The sequence below is a fragment of the Corvus moneduloides genome, chromosome 10 (genome assembly GCF_009650955.1).
Source record: "Corvus moneduloides isolate bCorMon1 chromosome 10, bCorMon1.pri, whole genome shotgun sequence".
Taxonomy (NCBI): Eukaryota; Metazoa; Chordata; class Aves; order Passeriformes; family Corvidae; genus Corvus; species Corvus moneduloides.
In genome coordinates, this window is record NC_045485.1 from 4138086 (window position 1) to 4159321 (window position 21236).

Below are 21236 nucleotides of genomic sequence, written 5' to 3' on the forward strand. Positions count from 1 at the left end.
GATGGCCAGGGCTGGGAGTGCCTGTGCTCACAGGCACCTTACCCAGGCTGAGCAGCTCTCCTGCATCTCCTTTTATGTCTCAGCTCGCACCATTGCCACCACCAGCACTCAGAAATTACCGCAACAGTTTCCATACAAAGAAGGAACAGTTGCTCTCCCAGCACAAGGCAGATTTTGGCAGTGTTGCTTTCCAAAAACCCCAGGCCCGTGATTTCGTATACCCCCAACATAATTAGCAGCAACACAGCCACCCTCTACTCTGCAGTTTCTCAGCAGCTTCAGAGCACTAACAGCCCTTTCTTATTAGCCCTGAGAGCCAACTCAGAGTCAGCCCTGTGCTGCAGGAGAGCAGTTTAGCAGCTCAGAGGGACGGAGTGTGCTAGAAACAGACTGGAAGATCGTCCAGGAACTAATCCAAGCCTAAGCTAAAGTATCTTTACAGCAGTTTAAAAGGGTAGGAGCTGATTTGAATGCATCCCCTGGCCCCTGTCCTCATACATCCCTTTCCTACCTGGATGGTTTCCTCCAGTCTGCAGTATTCCAGAACTTTGAGTGTCTCCAAAACCTGGTCCGGGCTGTACTGACAGAGCAGCTCGATGAACTGCTCACTGATGCAGGGTGGGAGGTGTAGCAGGTCTTGGTTAATGCCTTCTCTGGAATAAAACAGGCACAAGAGACTCAAGTCAAATTCTAGCCCACAAATTTGGCTAGGAAGAAGAGTTTCTTATTCAACTGTGCGTTGTCTTTTATCCTTAATAGAGAAGGAAAAAAATCTGGTTTTAAGAGAAAAATTATGCTGTTTCTACTAGTTACTGGTGCTGGAGGTCTCTCAGCAGCCATTTCATTTGTTCCACAACATATTCTCCTGATGCCTCAGTACAAATTAAACTCTCAAAGACCCCTGTGAAGAAAGAGACCAGCACAGACACATCTCCAGAAACTCCATGGCAAAGAGGCACAAAGAATTTGCCTCATTTCTTCAATGAAGCCTGATGGTCTGAGAGCTCTGTTCAGACCCTGATTGTCTGTCCTACACACCTGCTCTGCATGTGTTTGAGGAAATGTTTTGTTGCTTTTTGCTTATTTTTCCTGAAATTCTTCTTTGACTTCCTTTACCACATTTTAATGTTTCATCCCTTTGATCTACCTCATTGAAAAAGGAACTCATACTTCTTTTAGAGAAACATCCCCATTTTCTAATCCTTAGGCTCATTATTAAGCAAACTCACTCCTCGTGGGGGGAACAGAAGAGAGAACAGAACTGTGAGCAGTGCCCATGTCCCTTTGTCCCCACAGTTTCCTACTAATCTTGTTTTTAAAAAGAGCAATGTGAAGGAGGAGACTTCAGAGTGAGGAGAGAAAGGATGATGCTTTCCTGGAGTCAGATACAGCACCTGCAACCTTTAAATGAACAGCAGCTCTCTGCCACTGCACGTTACACTTCCCATGGCAGTTCTAGGACTGGTGCATCACACAGAGAAACAGGGGAAGTTTATCCTGGCTAGGAAACAGGGGTTTCTGCTGAAGTTCCTGCTAGGAAAGGAAATGGATCAGGGTGCATATATTGAGTTTTGTTACCTTTCTGAACACAAATCCCTGAGCAGGAGAAGACCTGTTAGTGTGCAAACCCTACAGCCATGGGATGGAAAAGGTCTGATATCCAGTAGCCTCTATTTCCTGGGAGCTACAAAAGGCATTATCATCCAAGAAAGGCCAGGAGAACGCTGTGCCCCGAGCAAGCCAAGAGAGCAGCTTACTGTGATTACAATGATTATAAATGCAACATGCCCAGAAACAAAAGCCTCACCCAGGTACTGATCACAGTGTGCAAGGTATGGGCACAGCTCCACAAAAACTGTGCCCAAACTATTGTGTTCTGACAGCAAAGGATGGACCTTGAAGGACCAAACACACACCCTGAATTCAATATTCACCATCCCTGCCTCCCACAACAAACACCCTGTACACTCCCCCAGTGCCTGCAAGGGAGCTCTCCTCTTTCTGTGAGTAGGCTAAAATAAAACCCTCTCTATCTAAAATGATCTCTTGTCTACCAAGACAGGAAAAATGGCAACTCATGCATCTAGAGCATGAGAGCAAACTTCAAGTCTGGAAATAACTCTGGCACCAAGTATTCATGATTTCATGAGCAAGCTCACCCTTCCCTCAGCCATTCATTTCATCAAGAAGCAAAGAGAAGAGACAATGGAAAGAAAGCTGGATTTTGATAATTTCTAAAACTAATCAACAGTCCTAAGTCCTGCTCAGCTCCACAGGATTGTGTTCACTCCAATATGACCATATCTGACATCTCCCCTGCCATACTCTTTCCAAAAAGCAAGAGAGAAGCTGGTTCCTCACAAAACCTGGCACAAGGGAGCCCTGCAAGTGTCACAGGCAGCTGGACACAGAGGAGAGGCCTTGGGAGAAACCCTCATGGTTTAGGAGTCTGTTACTACATTTATAAACCCAGAACACTGTGTGGCTAAGTAAGTTAATATTGTTGGTAAAATATATAAACACAAATGCCAACAGACAATGCTTCCCTGTGTTGGGATTTTTTAGAGGAAAAAACCCAAGAGTTTAAAATGGACTTGTAGCAAAGACTGTGATTAATGAGCTGAGCAATCCCTACTACATTCTCTGTTTCCTGGGGCTGCTTTATGCTACAAACATACAGACATTTGGTTTTAATTTCCCCAGGCAATTCCTGTTAACCCTGTTTCCTCCCTTCCCCCTCCTTAAAAATAAATCTCTAGCTAAATTAAATGGGCCAAATTAATCCCTAATGCAATTCCACCAACTCGGATAGTTAGACCAGCACGATGAGTCTTGTCCCCATATGATCAAGCAATCATTTGTATCTGAGACCTTCAAAAGCTCATTTACTGCTCTAAGAGTCTTTATTTTAACAAGAATTTTGCTTCACAAATGCATGTAAACATTTAGATTGGATGAAAAGAGACTGATGTTTGCAGAAGAGTCTAATCACTATTTTATGTATAAATATACTACAAAGTGTAGGTGTATCTGCACTTAGGGTCTGCAGAGCAAGATTTCCCCTCCTTCCCTGCCTCTCCCAGGATACAGTTCAGCTCCTTGCAATAGGTCTCAGAAGAAAACAACTTCACAGCATGGAGAACAGGCTCTCAGGATCTGAGTGTTATTAAGAAAAAGCCATTGTGGCCTAGTGCACACATGGAACATCACCCTTGAGGGAAAAGCACAGACCTGGGGGAAGATGAGTTGCAGAAAGTTGCTTCCCCTTGCTGGCTTGAACACATCACGTGTTGCCTGTGATTAGAAGGTAACTACAGGAGAAATGGGTCTGTATAGCTCTAATTACGGTAGAGTGAAATTAGATACGTTTATTACTCAGAGATTATGGTAGGCACTCTGTACATAAGATTAAAATCCAGGTTAATTACTACCTTCACTGGGTGCAAGTGAAACCACAGCATAAACAAAGTCCTACTTAACATCCAGCTGGGTTTCATTTCTGCTTTACTTCATTTTTTTTTTTTTCCAATTAATCATCTATTAACTAAATCATCAGATTTCTTCCTATAAAACCCAACCAAAACAGCTTTGATTTTGTTTTGACCCAGAGAAAACAGGAGGTGTGGAAATGAACACCTTCCACACAAACATGCCTGTAAAACTCAGGAAATAACAAAACATATGTTTGGGGTTTTGGTTTGGTTGTTGGTTGGTTTTTTCCCCTTAATTTACATGCTAAAAAAATCCAAGAGGTGATTGATTAATTCCGGGTTCTGGCTTCCAAAGCATGCTTTTTATTCCACTTCAACAAAAATTGAAACATTGACACTTGGATTTAGATAATATTGCCTTTTACTACTCCTCCTCTTCATTAAGCACAATTAATTTGTAACTAATTGACAAACCAAGATCTCTCCCTCAGTTGCATTAACAATTGCTTGAAAGCAACTGGAGCTGTGCGTTTCTAAGTGTCTTGTGGCATTTGATGCTGATTCAACAGAAAGAGAACACTCAGTGCCGAAGCACTGAAAGAGCTGGAGCAGATGGAGCAAGCAAGTAGTTAAAAAGAGGAGCTTGCAGTGAAATATGGCAGCAGTTCTGCAACAAGACAGAAATGAAAAATGCCAGTTGACCAAAATGCTCTTCTCTTTATGTTAAACTTGGGCACCTTGGTCAAGTAACCAAAGCAGTGGGATGAGACGAGAAGCTGCCATTGCTGAGAAGAGAAATGGGTGCTCCAGCCCCAGGGTAACCATTCCACAGCCCCCTGGAGCAGCTGAAGCAGCAGTGCCCAAGCTCCCACCCACATGCCAGAGGCAGCACATTCCATGCACTGGAGGCCACAGCACTTCCCAGGCAGGGAGCTGGCAGGGACTCCCCTGCAGGACACTCCCCACAATGCTTCTTTTGGGCTGTCCTCCTCAATTTGGGACATCCTGAGGCACAGGCCACCTTTCCTAAGCCTGATCTAGGCTGCATATTGATGCACTGTTTCAAAGGAATAGGTTTTAATCCATGTTTTCAAGCTGCAGTTTGTAAAAAGGGCAGATTTTCTACATACCTCGGATCAAGGAGACTCCTCAGGAACTGGAAGAGCAAGAACTGGTCCTGTGCAACAGGAGGAGACAGAGTATTGTTATTTTAAAGAATGTGCTGTAAAGCAGTGATCCCTGAACCATATCCACTGAAGAAAACACAGCTCCCAGCTGGTGCCTGCTGAAGGAGCTGCTGTAGGCACGTCTTGCACAAATATCTGAGGATGTGTTTGCTGCCAGCAACTCTGCTCTGGGACTCAAGCCATACTGAACCCCAACTGAAAGCTGCAACCAGCAGCTCTGAGATGATACATTTTTATGGCCAGAACTCTACAAACAGGCCAAATAATTGAGATGTAGCAATTCCTATCAGTGAGCACCTATCACCTATTTTTCTTCTGTTTCAGTGAGCAACTATCACCTATTTTTCTTCCCTTTCTGACACAGCAACAACTCACTATGACTCTTAGCAATCATTTCCTCCAGGAATGACATCCCCCCTGTACAGAAGCCCCAAACTAATGGAGTTTGACACCTCACCTGCAGGTTTGAGATGATGCTCTCGATCTGCTCGCTGAAGTGAATGGCTGCCAAGTCAGCTGCTTTACCTGGGCTCAGCACCAGCAGCTCCTTTGGGGAGGGAAACACAACCAAATTAATTACTTTTGATCTCACAGGCAATATAATTATGCAGCATCACCAAGCCCATCCAGACTGTAACTGCACCTTTGCCTAGATGCAACATAGGATAACAAACACCACTGCACGAAGAGAGATGTAAGAAAAATAGAAGAAGGGTAGCTGGTAAAAAGAAACTTTTGAAAGTTGATGATTTTGCTACACACCAGGCCTTGAAGAACACCAAACTCCTCACACCAAGAACCCATCTCAGTCTTAAGGAGAGGAAGTTATTCATCAAGTTTTCAGACAACTGCCTTTGCCCCCTGCCAATGAGGACATTCCCCGGTGCCAACTGTGAGCCAGCAGGAAAGAGGAAACAACCAGCCCTTGGGAATTTCTCAGTCCAATGGAAACTGTTTAACTGGCTTGAACTGAAACAAATCAGAGGTTTAAAAGCAAGTTTCCTGTAACTGCTCACCATAACTGATACCTGTCCAGACATGAAAAAGAAATTTCTTTATTGTAATAGAAAGAAACAAAAATCTTTTAGATGCCTGTGGGTTTGCCTTCTGCCAAGCTTGAGCTAAAAGGCTTCATATCATACAAGTTTACACAACCCACAACATGAGCTTTTTGCTTCTAACCCTTCTAAATGCATCCACCCTTCCAAATAAATGAAAAGCAACTGCTGCAAAACAATACTGCGCACCTGGTAACCCTTCCCAAAAGCCCCTGCTGAACCTAAAACCAAGAAAACACTGCTTTACTGAACAAAAACAACTGTTACAGCAGTAAAGAAAGAAAATTTTCAGAAATGTACATTTGGAAAAAAACCCAAACTGAAGAAGTTCCTTAGCAGTAGCTTGGCATCCAGACAGACACAGCAGCCACTGAATGCAGCCAATGCCAGCAACAGACTGGGGCAAAGGGAAGCAAGGAAGAGCCCAACCATTCCACGAGCTCTTTAGGAAGAGCTGTCACAGATGATGCCTTTGGTGAGGTTTCCAAAGGAAAACGTGCCCACCCCATGAGCAGCTCTGCAGTGTTTGACCCCACAGCTTTACTGCACAAGCTCAGCCCTTCACTGCATCCCCATGACTCCTTCACCCACAAACCCAGGCAATCCAAAGCACCCAGGAGATGTTAAGCACAGCAGTGCAGAGGGACACCGAAAGGATGCAGTGTGACTGCCTTAATCTCTTTCCCTCTCTGGACAAACCCCTCCTGGGAGTCTCCTGGGCTGCTGAAGGTAGGACTGGGAGGCTGGAGGGAGCTGGCCCAATCTCCCTGCCTGGAATCAGTGCAACCTTCAGAGCCCATCCCCCAGCAAAATGTCTGGGGCTTGGGTTTCCATCCTCTCCCAACAATCTGCAAACATGGTACTGCTCAGACAGCCCTTGAGGGGACAGTACTGACACAAGGCATGAGGGCACAAAAACACCGGTACTGTGACTGAAGAGAACAGTTTATTTTTTTAAGATAAACCTCAAGCAACAATGGCTGTGGGATGATGGGGAAAATGAGAAGTGGCACTGATCACAAGCCCCACTTTCTGCCATACAATCACCAGGAAATCCTCTCCAGACACTGCTAGTTTTGCCTGAAGAGGCTGCCTTGCTGCATTCATATCTCAGCAAATAACAGTTGTCCAAAGAGCTGAAATCACAGCTTCACCCCAGTAAAGTGTTATTTACTGTTTCAAGTCTCCTGAATGTCTGAGAGCAGGATTAACACAATGGAAAAGGACAAAAGCCCACAGCAGCCAGCAGGCTGCTAAACCACATGGAATTGTATATGCTGCTTACCAACCCTGGGAAACAGAAGATGCCAAAAGGAAACAGGGAGCTGATCTCAGTGACAGCACCTAAGAAAGGTGACCCACAGAGCCCATCACCAGCCCAGCAGCTCTCTGGGGGACCAGGGATGCCGTAGAAGAAGGAAGCAGACACAGAAGCAGCACAGCAGACAGCAGCTTGCCCAACCTGGAACCCCATTTGCCCTGATGAGGCTGCCATGGGCCAGGCCTGCTCAGCCCCAGCACAGCCATCCCAACCAGTCCCACAGCTCTGCCAGTGCCTCTGGAGAGGGGCTGTGAGCTCAGTGAGCCACATGTCAGACAGCTGCATTCACAGGGCTTCTTTGTGCATTGTCTTTTGAATCAGGCTCCCTCTTGGTCCATTTTCTCATTAGTCATGCACTACTTGCAGATGCTGGTAGAAACTAAAAGTACTCTAGATGTGCCCATTAGCTTTTTGTCTGCCTCACAGGATACAGATTCTGTGGCCATTTTCTGCTAAGGAGTGTGGTCTGTAAGGCTTGTTTTACAGACAGAATTATTTTCCTGGCTTATCTCCAGATCACCCTGGCAGGGACTGACAGCACTTTATAGGAACTAGAAATATTACAAATTCCCCACATCTACTGACTGGACAATCATTTCCAACACATCTCCATTCCCTGAAGCAGACAGAAATTGAAGACATGGGAAAAATTACGAGCTGGGGAAAAATTACGAGCTGGAGAAATCTAGCAGCAGCCTGTGTCTTACAGAGAAGTCATGACCCCATCATCCCCCAGGTTAGCAGTGACAGGGCACCAGGGCTGAATGCACTTATCAGTGAGAGGAATCAGGATGAGGAACTGGACCCCACAGCCTGTGAGGTCAGCAGTGTCCATATCCTGCCTTGCTGCTGCTGCATGCTCGGGAGATGAACACTTGCTAATGGATCCCTCCCCTGCTCCACAGCACTCGCTACCCATCACCCCCTGAGAAGGCTCCATTATCCAAAGAGCAGCACTTGAAACCAGGAAGGCAAGGAAGCCAGCCTGAATGTGAGAGAGGCACTTACACTAACGTGTAAGAGCACTGAGCTTAGGTCAGAGCTGTCTCAACAGCTGTGACTCAGCACTGGACCCTTGTGCTACGGAAGAGCAGCCAGCAGATCCAAGAGCCATTAGCAGGAGCTGAGGGACAGTGGGTGCAGGATATACTGCAGGATGTACCTACCTCTATATGGTCCAAAGCTTTCTGCCACACCAGCTGCTTCTCCTCAGCACTGTAGCCAGGCATGGACAGGATGTTGTGGATGTAGTTGAAAACTTCTTCCTGCAAGGCACAAACCCATAAATGCTGCAGTGTGTTCTGCAGCACCGACAGCGCTGGCTTTTGGAAAGGAGAGTGTTTCCAACAGCCTCATGGCCTCAGGGCTACTCCTCTCTGAGCAGGGCAGGATGAGTGATCTGCAGGGAGGCTGTATGCTCCTAAAGAGCTCCTGAAGAACTGCCAGGAAAGGAGAGCCAAGAGGAACCCGGTGCTGATGTGTTAAGCACTGAGGTCAAAGAGAATTGTTCTTCCCCTATTAGAAATGTCTCCTTGCCCACAGGGATAAAGGACAGGACGTAGTTTGAGCTAGGAGCACAGGCAGAGAGAACACGGCCAGAGGGTAGCTCAGTTTTCCCAGCACATTCCTGAGTTCCTCCCTGATGCCGGCCTCTCCCCCAGGCTCTTCTGCACTGGCCCCAGCTCAGGTGCTCTCCTGTGTCATGGTCTCCAACCACCTCACCATCACAACCTTCTCTTCCGACTCCTTCACCCACACAACATGCAGCATTGTAGGTTTAGAAGGACCTGGTGAGGTCACATTTGCCAGACTCTCATCCCATGTTGGTGGAAGGGAATGCCTCAGAAACTGTGGCAGGTATGCAGCTGAGGCACATACAGAAGGTAATGGCAGAGAGACAATAAGGGCAGAGAGCCTGTGTCCAGGGGAAGAAATGTAGGGACCAAGGGCAGAAACAAAGAAGTACTGCAGTTAGCCACACCTGCAGTAAATCCCACCTTGCACTCAGGTTTGATGTACTAGCACTACATTTAAAAATAAAGGAAAACTCTGAGACTTCAAAAAAAAAAAGAAATCAGCTCCTCTCCACTAGACAAACAGAAACAGCTTTGACCACAACCAAGAAACCTCAACTGTGAAGGGCATTTTTAAGGTAATTCTGCTAGAAGAGCAAGGCAGCTGTGCCCAGTCACTGTGGCCAGCAGGACAGGCTGCATGGCCATGACACAGAGAGGCCAGGAGCACCAGGGTTACTCACCTTCCTCAGGGGATCCCGCAGGTAACAGCCGATGATTTTGTCATAGCGAAGCTGCCGTTCATACATGAACTCACAAATCTGATAGCTGAAAAGAAGGGAAACTTCCCACGTCAGGAAAACCACTCAGCTGAGCCAGAACAACAGGCAGGCAGCTCTTGGAAGTGTCTTACATTGGGGTTTTCAGCACACAGGCTGGGTGGCTCCAGTGTGCTGGAGTGCCATTTGTACCAGCCCCAGGCCAACCTGCCCAACAACCTCCCTCTTCTGGGAAATTATCACCCAGAACAGAGAAAACTGGAGTTACTGAGGGGAGAGGCAAGGGACAGAGGACAACAATCCTTAATGAAATCAGGTCTCACAAGTTCTGCTGTCAGAGATGATCTTCCTTGTTTCCACAACACTCTGCTCTAAGTTAGGTCAATCCACTACACTAATTTGAAGAAATTCACTGAACATGACCCAACAATGTGTTATGACACAGCTTCCTGCCTTCACATTTTAATAAACATCTTCAATATTTTGAGACTTTACATAAAATCAGATGTAACTAAGGCAAACCAAATGAAGAGTCTGATAATTAATATTACCTTTTAGCTCTGATGGAAGTGGCTGAGCTGGGGGGGCCTGGCTGTCAAATTCTCCAAAGCAAGGAGAAAAGGAGTGTTTATTGAACGTGAAAAATTTGATCGAGTTACTCCTTTTAGGACACACAGGAGAGCAGGCATGGCACACCCCCCACTGCTCTCCCTCTGGTCCTCTGTAGCATGGGGGATTCATTCATGAAACACCCAAACTCACTGCCTGGATGAAGATGCTCTCCCTGGCTGGCTCTGTTCTGGCATAACAAACTCTTTCTGGAATCATAAAGCATCTAAAGGAGATGCTGGAAATTTTTAGCCTTTCCAGATACTGTTTTTGTCTCTCCTACTCAATTCTAAATTGAGTACCATGGGGGTGGCTCCAGACCCCTTCATGCTTTTAAATCCACCTGTGGGTCTCACCCCAACGAGGCATCTCCATCTGCCAGGGGTAGAGCTTTCCAGTATACAGCTGTACCTCTGAACACAGCCTGGGCTCTAGGATAGGCAATGTCAAAACTCATCAAGTCCCACAGGGTTTCTCCTGAAGGGTTTCCACAGCTCTACCCCCTCTTTTCTTTATGCTTTCTCTAAGAACACCCAGGAAAGAAAGTCTGGAACTAAACATGAACATCTTAAATGAAGCATACTGTGAATGCACAGGGAAAATAACCCCAAGCACAGCTGCAAAGTAGAAACAACAAAAGTGGAGGCAAAGAAGAGCTGTGGAAGAGCTTTAAAGGCAGTACTTCAATATGATACACAAGATCTAAAGGCAGTTTTTATATATTGTGTCCAGCAACTCACAACTCGGCCTTCTCTGCCATTTGGATAAGGCGGCTCTCTTCAAACTGCACGATCCCTCCTGCCTGGAGCAGCTCCAGAAGGACCTGCAGAGATTGAATGCCAGTTACTTACAGGGCAGCAGCAGCTGAACAGCCAGTGCCACTGCGAGTACACTGCTCCTGCTCCATCGAACTTGGCAAGAACACAGGGCTGACTTTACTGATTTGTTAATTGATTGGCCTCTAACTAGGAAGGTCATGTGCTTAATGAGAACTTTCCTGCCTGTTCTTCCTCCTGGCAGGCAATGCTGGGGTGGGATCCTTCCCTCCTGCTGTGCCCAGCACTGCCCAATATTCCCAAGCCCCTGCCTCTGGTATGTGAGCCAAAGCCCACTGCCCACTCCCGAGGCCAAACTCTGCTCCACAGCCTGGCCTTGCCTGGTGCTCCAAGGAGAGTTCCCTGGAAGGCTCTTACCTGCTGCCTCTCGGAATGCCGGGAGTCGTCATCTGGGCTGCACAGGAACTCCAGCACCTGTGCCAGGGGCAGAGGATGGTGTGAGCCAGGCCTGGCTGGCACAGCCAGGAGCACAAACTGACCAGCACACCCTGAGCACCAGCAGTGGCAACAGCAAACCACCACACAACGGGGCCATCGGAGTGCACCTGCTCTTGGAACCAAGCTGGGAATACTGGAACAGCAGAGAACTGCAGAAAGACTCCTGGGAGGGAAACACAGGACTCTGCACCAGGATCTAGAACCAAACTTTAGGGAAGCCAGGAAATATAGAAGAACTCAGGGAACCCCATGTTTGTGCTTTGGACTACACACAAACAGCTGGCACCACTACACTGACCCTCTCTCTTGGACTGTGCCATCTCACCAGGAAAACAGGAAGTTATGTGATTCATAAAATTTAATATATGTGGAGTGAAAGTGTTTCACCCAAATCTGTTTAGCCTCCACAGAGTTGTTCAGTCTTAAATTAGGACAAAGGACATATATATTCTAATTCATTTTTATTAGTGCTCATACATCCCTATTGTCATCACAGTACAACTGCTGTAGCCAGTGAAGCCTCCTCCTCAGTCCCAGGAATTTCTGGGACCTAAGCTGGGACACAAAGTTAACTCAGGCAAGCTTTGGACATGCATTGGTGTAAATGACTTTTTCAAACAGCAGAGAAGGTAGTGGCCACCTGAACTAAAAATGAAAGGTACAGTGCTCTGTAAGCTCACTAATGTAATTTTAGTTGACACCCCTTATCCCAGACTGGCTTGGGCTGGAAAGAACCTTAATGCCCATCCAGTTCCACCCCTCAGCCATGGGCAGGGACACCTTCCACCACACCAGATTGCTCAGAGCTTCATGCAACCTGGCCTTGAACACTTCCTAGGATGTGATGCTGCTTCTCCTGCAGTTCCAGCCAAGCTGAAACACAGTGTACTGTGCTTCCACAATCTGTCCTACTCTGCTCCTGGGAAACCACAGCAATAGCCCAGCAAGGTGCCACCTGTACCTCCAGACCTGCTCCAGTCTACAGTGGGGCATCCTGCTTGGAATGCCACACACACTCAGGAATACTTGCCTGGTCAAACAGTGTCCTGTTGACAAACAAGGTGTTGTTGGGCTTGGCGAGCTGCCGGGCAAGAAAGGTAAAGAGACAGCCAACCTGGGATGGGGTGAAGTCAGAATTCTCCACCATGACCTGAGAAATGTTGGAGAGAAAAGGGAAAAATAAACCCACAACGGATTGATTCTGCAACTGCCTTTGGGAAAGTAACTGGGACAAGGACAAATCCCTGTGAGCCATCGTGTCTCCTCCTACCCCAGACACTTCCTGGCGTTAGTCCATCCTGAAGGTCAAACACAAGTCCCCTTCCCCAGCATGCAGCTGTGTCACCTGAAGACACAGACAGTGGATGTGTCCTTGCTAAAGCACTTCTGTCCCAAAGCTGAAGAGGCTCCACCTCTCTGCCATAAACTCAAGGAAAGAATTCTTGCATGTCCCTGCCTCTCAGGTGTGAAGAGGCTCCAAACCCACATTTATCTCCACCTCTGTAGCATGTGTTGATCATGGGACATGGAACAGCTTCTGAGCAGAGAAATGTCACATTGTTAAAGTATAATTATTATAGAAGAAAAACCCCCAAACACCTCATTTCAAGCCCCAGGCACTCACCACTTCAACTGTGGCATGCAAAGAACTCCTCTAATAGCTAAGAAATGACTGCAGGTTTGGGGAAAAGCTTTTCTCACATTGAATTAGCTGTTAGTCTAATAATATTTAGAGAAACTTCTGGCTGTGCTGACTTGAAATTACAGAAAAAAAGGAGTATCTAAGAATCACTACAAAAGGGATTGGAAACCCAAGAAGTGCTTTTCACCTGGGTGGCGTATAAAACACGAGCCTGATGTGTCCTGACTTGGTGTCTCCTGCTTCTAAAAAAATCCTAAACCCAAAGTGAAAGTGAAATGCCCCTTTTTGGAGAGTCTCTTCTAAAAGCAGTGTGTTTAGTTGGGAGGAAATCCATCACCTGGAAAATTCTGTCAGCTAGGATCTAAGAACTGCTGTAGCAAAGCCTTGCCATGGAGCAGCTCACAGCTTACAACCTCATTCAGTCGGAGCTGGCAGGAGTCAATTGATTTCTTCAAGTGACCCAGAGCTCCAGACCCCCACGAGATGCTAATGGTTATGTGACACAACTGAGGCAGGCAGGCCAGACACATTAGAGAATCAAGCAGAGCTCTGCTTGAAACACCAGCCAACGTAATCACTCTTTCATAGTCTTAATTTTCTGTCTAGAAATGCTACTTCGTACAGGACCTTAGTCAGAACAGCATTACCTAACACCATTAAAATATAATTCACTGAACTATCTGGAGTGTTTTATTAATTTTAGCTTTGTTTTTCACAAACTGGGTCCTTGTCAGTCTATGTGAAGGTGAAAATACTACACCCCTGGAACAGAGCAACCTTCCAGAGGCTGCAGGCCAGCCACATGGATGATACATTTGGCAAGGTTTTGATTGGCATTAGCAGCATGTCTGCATTCACCAAACTATTTCAAAAGCCCAGCTATTTCCTAGGTGTTCCTTTACTGCTAATGGCAAATTTAAATTGAAAGTTCCAAGAGCTTTTAATTTTTTTCCAAAAGGACAGCAGATTTCAGACTGGCAGTTCTCGTAACACCACACTGTTTGCCTGAAGATGCAACGCTGCAGCCCTACTGCTGTTGGTGCCATGACAGGAACACATCCCCAGCAGCTCTGGAACATGGCTGCAGTGTGCCACCTCCTGCTGACAGCAGCTCAGGACACAAACCAGAGGGGCTGAGCCAGCACAGAGCTAAAATACCCCTCAGAGCCACGTCCTGCTTGGGCAGGCTCACAAAACCCCTCACAGTGGCAAGCAATGTCACTGCCCACTGCAGCAGCACTGCCACCCGAGTCTCTCACTGTGCCCTTGTCTCATCTATCAGTGATGACAGGGACAGGGAAATGCTCCTTATGGTATGTTTATACATAAACAGCTTCCAAGCAGAGTCACTCATGATTAATGGTGACAGCTTGGAGGGGAAAGCAAATGGCGCTTGGCAGCGAGAGCTTTTAATGGGAACATCCATTGTTGGGAACAGGGGCTGGGGATGACAAGTGATTTCCAGAGCACCGGGCTGATAACTGACATTCCTCTTCCCTCCTAAACTAAAGACAGGCCTGTCATCCTGGAAATGCTGCATCCCAAACACAGCGTTTACAGGCACGGGGAGCAGGGATTCAGCAGAAAGGCAGTGGCACCCTGCCAAGTACAGGATCTGAAAGGCCTGGGATCCCTTAGATCTGGGACCTTTTTACCTGCTCAGAAGGAATCAGGGAGTAGATCCAATGAGAAGCAGATAAAAATAAGCTTAACGCTGCAGAGATGAGAAATTTGACAAAGTATCACCCAGGAAAGGAGAGCCAAAGGAAAACACAGGAAAGGAGATCTCTCTGTCAGCATATTTGAAGGGCATGAATCATCACTTCTGAATATCCAACCGACAGCTTTGGCTGAGGTGAATCCATGCTCTTGCCCAGCACCTCCTCAGAGGTGTCAGCCAGGGCAGGACTGGAAACACCTCCTCCAGATTACAGGCTGTACACTGCAGAGCATTGCATACAATCAGTCAGACACAAACACAGTTCATTTTTAGGCACACTCACTTTCAGAAGAATGTCCACAATTCTCTGTTGATACTCCACAGCTTGCTTGTCATTCTTAAAGTCTTCAAAAGTCTGTAAGAGGCAAAACACTGACACCTTGAGCACAATCCCTCAGAATAATAGCAAACAGAAAGCAGACAATGCTGGTTTAAGTCCTTTCTCTGCATATCCCTAAACAGCAGGTCCCAAGATATAATTTGCTCTTTTGTAACTACCAAAATGGTTTTTACACATTCAGGTTAAAGCAATGGGTCCAAACAGACATAGGAAATTCTAGAAATTTGGAAAATAAGAAAGACAGATCTCCATGCACGAGACAGAGGTAGGTACTAGAACACTCTTTACAAATACATTATTCTCATTTTACCTCTGTTTTAAAGACAGCCTCTGTTGCCAGCAGACATGTGTAATGTCATGTTCATCACTCTGTATTTAAGGCCACAAAGGACTACTATGATTCCCTCTGATATCTTACAGAACAACCACCAGAACTGTTCCTGCCCCAAGTCAGGAACTCCTGGTTTAGCTAAAGCATGGATTTATTGACAGGAACCTCACTGATGATGGCAGAACTGGCCCTGCATTTTCCTCTCAAAGCCAGCGTCTCTTACCAGAGCCAGCACATTGAGGAATTCCCGCGTGTCGAAGTGCAGCAGGGTCCGAACGTAGGGATACACCTCCTCATCCACAGAGCCCTCAGAGGAGTGCAGCCGGATCAGAAACTCAAACACCTGCACGGACAAGGCAAGCAAAGATTTCCTATGGATTTCAGATAAATCTGAAGTGTGTGGGAAAGCAGCACTGTTACCTGCTTTGCACTTCAGCTTTAAAGCCCCTTAGGAGTCCATCAGTTCTTGTTTGAGTGGTGTTTTCTGTTGCTTGTCAGCAGGAAAAAAATCCCCTCCTTACACTCACCAACCAATTTAAGATCAATCAAAATTTAAGATCAAACAAAAATAAAGGCTTATTTATACTTGCAGACAGAAGTGTGTGAAATTAGAAAACTCCCTCCCCTTCCTGGCAGCTTTCCTGGGAAGCTGTGCAACTCCTCCTTATCCAGGGCACAGCTCCTCTCCTTGTCAGCAGTTCACTTGGGAAGAGCCAGTCAATCTGCCCCCTCACTGTGAGGCACAAAGCTTTTGGCACTGCACTGACTCACTGAGGTGCTTTTCAACTCTGTCTCTTCCACTGACTTTGCAGTTCATGAATTTTGAGGGCATCTTCCAAAATAAACTCCTTTTACTGAGCCCCTGACAGAGGTGTCCAGGGAACCAAGAGAGCAGAGCCAGCTGCAGGTGTCTCACCCAGGCTCACAGCAGAGCTGGCTGCCAGCAGGAAGGGAGCAGGCGGCTCCAGGCTGGAGCAGCACTCGGGACTATGTGTTGGGTACACACTGGCATCCCACGGACAACTGACAGGTCATGTGCTCTCCCAGCCATCCTCAGCAAGTGGCATGTTCCCTCATTTACTCCTATTCTGAGTTAATTTTCTGTCAGCACAGTGGCAGTGAATCCAGCAGGAATTAGCAGCTTGCCTTTCAGATCCACACCTTCCCTGCCGGCCTCCTTGATCCCAATCTGGCAGCTAGGAATGCTTAAGAAAACAAAACCAACCCACCAGACAAAAAGGTGTTACTTTAGCCCAGCTCTCAGGAACACCACCAGGAATCACAGAAAGGAGAGGCTGAAGGCTCTTCCCAGAGCTGCTGCTGCTGACTGGGCTCCTGCTTCCCCTCAGAGCCTGAGCAGGGGACATCCCAACAACCCTGGGAGAGGACAACAGCCAGTGCTTGGCCCAGCAAAGGGGAGTGGACTCCCCTTTGTCTGCACAGCCACTGAGGAAAGGGGCTGCAGGAACCCAGAGCTACCACACACGTACAGCTACAAGTTCTGGGTTAGGAAAAAAATCCCAAACACAGAAAAACCACAAACAAAAACCCACCCCTCATTCAAAAAACAGCTGGTCCATTGTACTGCAAAGAGAAAGTGCAAAAGAAAAAGCACTTCGTCTCACTGGAACCCTGAAACTGAAGTGAAATGCTAAAAACACCAAAAAAACATTTGTGGTAAAACCAGCCAGAAACTCAGGAAGAAGTTTTGTGAGCACAAATACGATGATCAGGAACATCCTCTGTTTCAAGAAATTGTCAGATTAGTCCAGGGGGGTCAAAAGCCCTGAAGAAACCTACAACCAAGAGCTACTTAGAGACATTTCTCCCGTCAGGTGCATCTGAAAACGGGGAAGACCCTCCCATATTTGACACATTAAGTTTACAAAGAAGAAACAGTTACACATTTCTGGTAACTGTGGTAAAGAATAAGGCAAAAAACCCAATCACTGAGAACTCTGTGTTCCCACACCTCAATTTACAGCTAAAAGAAAAATATTAAGTTTAAATGTTCAGGCAACAACAACTGTTTGATTTCATCCATTAAAAGCTGATTTTGTCATTACAGTAGGATACACTCATATCACACGGATAGTTATCAGACTGATAACAATGTTCCCTTGGAAACCCATGAGACAAGACATATGCAGCTTCTTCAAAAAGCCTTGTATGGCAAGTTGCCTTCCAAGAGGTTTCTCACCTGATTTTTCACCAAAGGCACCAGATCTTCAGGAATATCACCCAATGGATATGCACGGCCTGCCAAGCAGCAGCTACAGAAAAGGAGGGGAAAGGCATTTTCATACACCCTGACATTAAAGAGATTGAGAACTGTTCATTTTTGACTTATTTTCAGGATGCCCTTAACACAAGGCAAACCAATTTATTTTGTAAATCATGAAAGCAAGAAGCATCCCAGGCAGCACTGCTGCTAATACACACTGAGCCAACACACTGCATGAATTTGCATGCAGGGGATGTCATTCCACAGCAGGAAAGTAATGGGAAAACTCGGTATCTCTCACAAAATTATCAATTCTAAGAAGCTCAAGTAATGCAGAAGCTAACTTCACAATCTTGCATAGATTCCAGAAAGAGGAATTCACTAATGAATCCCTCCTGTGCAAGCTCCTGCGAATGACAGGGAACACAGCAAGGAGCAGCTGAGCACAGCTATCCCAAAAGGCAGGGCAGAAAGGGCCAGAACATGCTACAAAACATGAGGCTACAGAGCCCTTGCTCAAGGAGCTGTGTCTCACACACAACAAAACTCACTCCAGCCAAATTGTGAAATTAAAAACGTACATCAGCAGTAACTTGGGCTCTAAGCCTCCAACTTGATCCCTCCCATTCACACACACCACGTGCAACAAGGGAGGGTAAATTTAAGTGAGCTGCAGTGAGTACCCACTGCTACTTTACACAATCTCTCAGAACCTGAACCTCCCAATAAGGTTCTGCAACTATAGCAAGTTTAAAATCTGGTGCCACCACTAGGCAACACCTCACACTTTCTGAAGGACCTTACCTTATATATACAAGCAGCTTGTTACCCATCACCACCTGCTCATCTACAAAACAAAAATTATTTGTCACCCTTTCTTCACAAGACAAGAGACAGAGATGCAATTCTTCTGCCACACACAGAGTTTATCATACAAAGTTGAGCAGCTTTACACACAGTAAATAGTACCAGAACACTTCTGTTCTCCAAGACCCTTGTATTGGGTATGTGTTCCCTTTTTGCATCTCTTTGTTGGAAGTGACTACGGATACTCAAAATACCAAGTATCAAAACTAAAAACCCTCAAAGGGAAAGAATTCTGTACCTGTGAGAGACTTCCCAGCATTCAGTGGAGGAGCAATGACTTTAAACAGCTTCTGTAACAAGAAAGAAGGCAGTGCTCAAGCAGCTGGAAAAGCTCAAAGCAAAGAACCTGTGTGGTTTTAAAGCAGAGATCAGGGGGGTGTCTCCCCACAGAAACTCTTTATCACCACGTCTTTTAATTAAAAAGGCACAGAGAACTTCAAGACATGGTAAAAGATGCTTTTTACAACTGGTGTTATGAAAAAACAGCTTTAATTCCATCAGCTCTAACCCTGAGCACAGGCCACACTAAAGCAAAGCAATGTTCAGCAGTCTCAGAAGTCAGTCAGAGCACAACCCACCTGCCCCACATCCTGTTCCTGTATCTCCTGCCACTAAACAAACCTTCAGCCCACCCAGCAGGGTTACCAGAGCCTAGTTTGGGCACGTAGAATGAGGACTTGTCTAAACACTTGCCTCTAGAAAGCAAAGTTATTTGTACTCCTACAGCTACTGCTCAGTTTCCGGAAGGCCTTTTTAAAATCACGACTGCCTAAAGAGCCTCCCTCCTGAGAAAAATCCACTGAGATTACAGCTGCTAAAACTCGGGAAGGTGAAGATTTTCCCATTCCAATGGTCCCAGCTCTCTATTTCAGCACTACTGAGAAAACACCAGCAGTGCTTCCATGGTGAAACACGCTGGGGTTATAGAGCCATAGGCACATCTCCAGGATAACCAGCAGAATCAACAGGGCCTCCAGAGAGAGCCTTACAGTGAGTCCTGTGCTTCCTGCTGAGAGATGTCTCCCAAGTGCTCAGAACAGGGCCTGTCTCGAGCAAGGGCTGTTTCTGGCCTTTTGTATGAATTGTGTACACGCAGCCTCCTTAAATGATCACATTATTATCTTCTGCTGCTTTTCCTTTATATTTTATTAACATGACTATATTTCCTGCCCTAACTTTGCAGAGGATTTCTGCCTCAGCAGGGAATTTGGTGTTCTAAAGCACAGTAGTTACAAACTACTTCTCTCTGTTGCATCCAGTCAAATAAACTGCACATATCACACATGATTTCCCCCTTGAAAGGGAAATGAGCAAGAACACAGAATACAGAGAGTAAGATAAGGCTTTGGGTTTGAAATGCTGCTCCTCAGGAAGAATGCATGCTGCACACCCCAGCAACCCTCCTGCAAGAGCACCTCTCCTACCTCCATGGGACTGATGAAGTCGTTCATCCCGCTGTTGTAGACGTAGATCATGGCATCGTACAGGCGGTTTTCCCAGCACAGGAGAACCACCTGCAAGGCAGCAAAGCACAGGGCAGCTACACAGCTGCTCTTAGCTCACAGTTCTCTCACTCCCCAGGCCCTGTCCTCGCACTTCATCATCCAAGAGTACCATTTAAAGCAGAATGAGAATTTCCACTTCAAGAACCAGCCTCTGCAAAGACCCCAAACCCCCAAAGGACTGTCCAACTTATTGCTCACGCAGCAAGCATGGAATGTGTCTGCCTAGGTTCTAACATTCATAGGAGGTTAAAGACGAAATTTTTAAAATCCAGTTCCTTAAAAAACCTTGCTTGCAGTAGTGTGGTTCGGTTAGTGAATTACAACATCAAGTTTCCAAGCAGCTTCACCCTTGAAATGGAAAGCCATGCCATCAGGAAACAGGACTGCTGAGCAGGAACACCCCCTGCTCCACTAATGGTTGTGCAAAAGCAAGTACCCAAGCTGACACAAACAGCTCCAGCTTTCTGTGCTCCTGCAGCCTTTGATGTCAGGTAAGGCACTCAAAATGTGAAAGAGTGATTGGGAACAATCCTTAAGGATGGATTTTCCACCACATTCAGCTGCTGATGCATTAACCTAAGCCAAGACACAAACTGGGGGAGCAAAACACAGCCACACTGTACAATTCCCAATTCACTGAATTTGATCCCAGGGATCAAATCCCAGGGACACAGGGAAAGCCCACATGCGATGCTGTGCTTAGAAGCACAAGATGTTGTAACTGCTGATTTATTCAGAGGAGCTCAATACAGTATGCAACACAACCACTCACCTGCTGTATGTCTAAACTGGTGATATCCATATGCACAATGCAGGCTTCCAAGTTTTCCAACCTGTTCTTGTCTTGGAAGTGAAGCAGCAAGTCTTTCATCACTTGAGCTGTGATTCCCATCAGCTTATCACTCAAGATATATGGCTCCAAGCACTCCAGAAAGATGCCTTTAGCTACAGAGTTCTCACTCATCTTATCATATATCTGGTTAAATAATAGATCCCTAGGAGGAAGGAAGAGTTTAGTTATCAAATAATTTTATTAAAATCTCCTTGCTTATCTACTTTCCAAGGGCTCCAAATTAAACTCCATTTTCTCTGTATCTCCCAGGCTCAGGAACTGAATGCCCTCTTCAGCTCCTGTACTGGGGTGAGTTACACAGCATACATCAGCTATGGATGCTGCAGCAGAAAAAGTGCTGTTAGAAGGGAAGTGATGATGATGATGATAGGAAAATCTATCAAGGCAGTTCTTGGTTCAAAGCACTTTTTCTTCCTCAACACATCAATGCAAATTTAAGAGACGGTTTTGTGTGAGTACTGAGTTCCTGACTTTGGTACCTGTTTTTAGGCATTCCTCTGAACTGTGATGTGACATATGCTATGAAATGATGTGATGCAATTCCTCCACACCACAGGAGACAGCACTGGGGTGCTGGGGTC

The 21236-nt window shown here is 46.2% G+C and overlaps 1 protein-coding gene across 1 annotated transcript in view; it reads right to left on the minus strand.

The window, feature by feature from the left end:
* Positions 1-21236, minus strand: part of VPS8 (VPS8 subunit of CORVET complex) — a 75090-nt gene that overhangs the window by 22868 nt on the left and 30986 nt on the right. The window contains 15 exon segments of the mRNA XM_032119436.1: positions 512-653; positions 4562-4608; positions 5076-5165; positions 8164-8262; positions 9255-9339; positions 10640-10722; positions 11093-11149; positions 12204-12323; positions 14819-14890; positions 15430-15549; positions 17407-17479; positions 18235-18277; positions 18536-18587; positions 19722-19811; positions 20575-20797. Coding sequence (XP_031975327.1) covers positions 512-653; positions 4562-4608; positions 5076-5165; positions 8164-8262; positions 9255-9339; positions 10640-10722; positions 11093-11149; positions 12204-12323; positions 14819-14890; positions 15430-15549; positions 17407-17479; positions 18235-18277; positions 18536-18587; positions 19722-19811; positions 20575-20797 — 1396 coding nt within the window.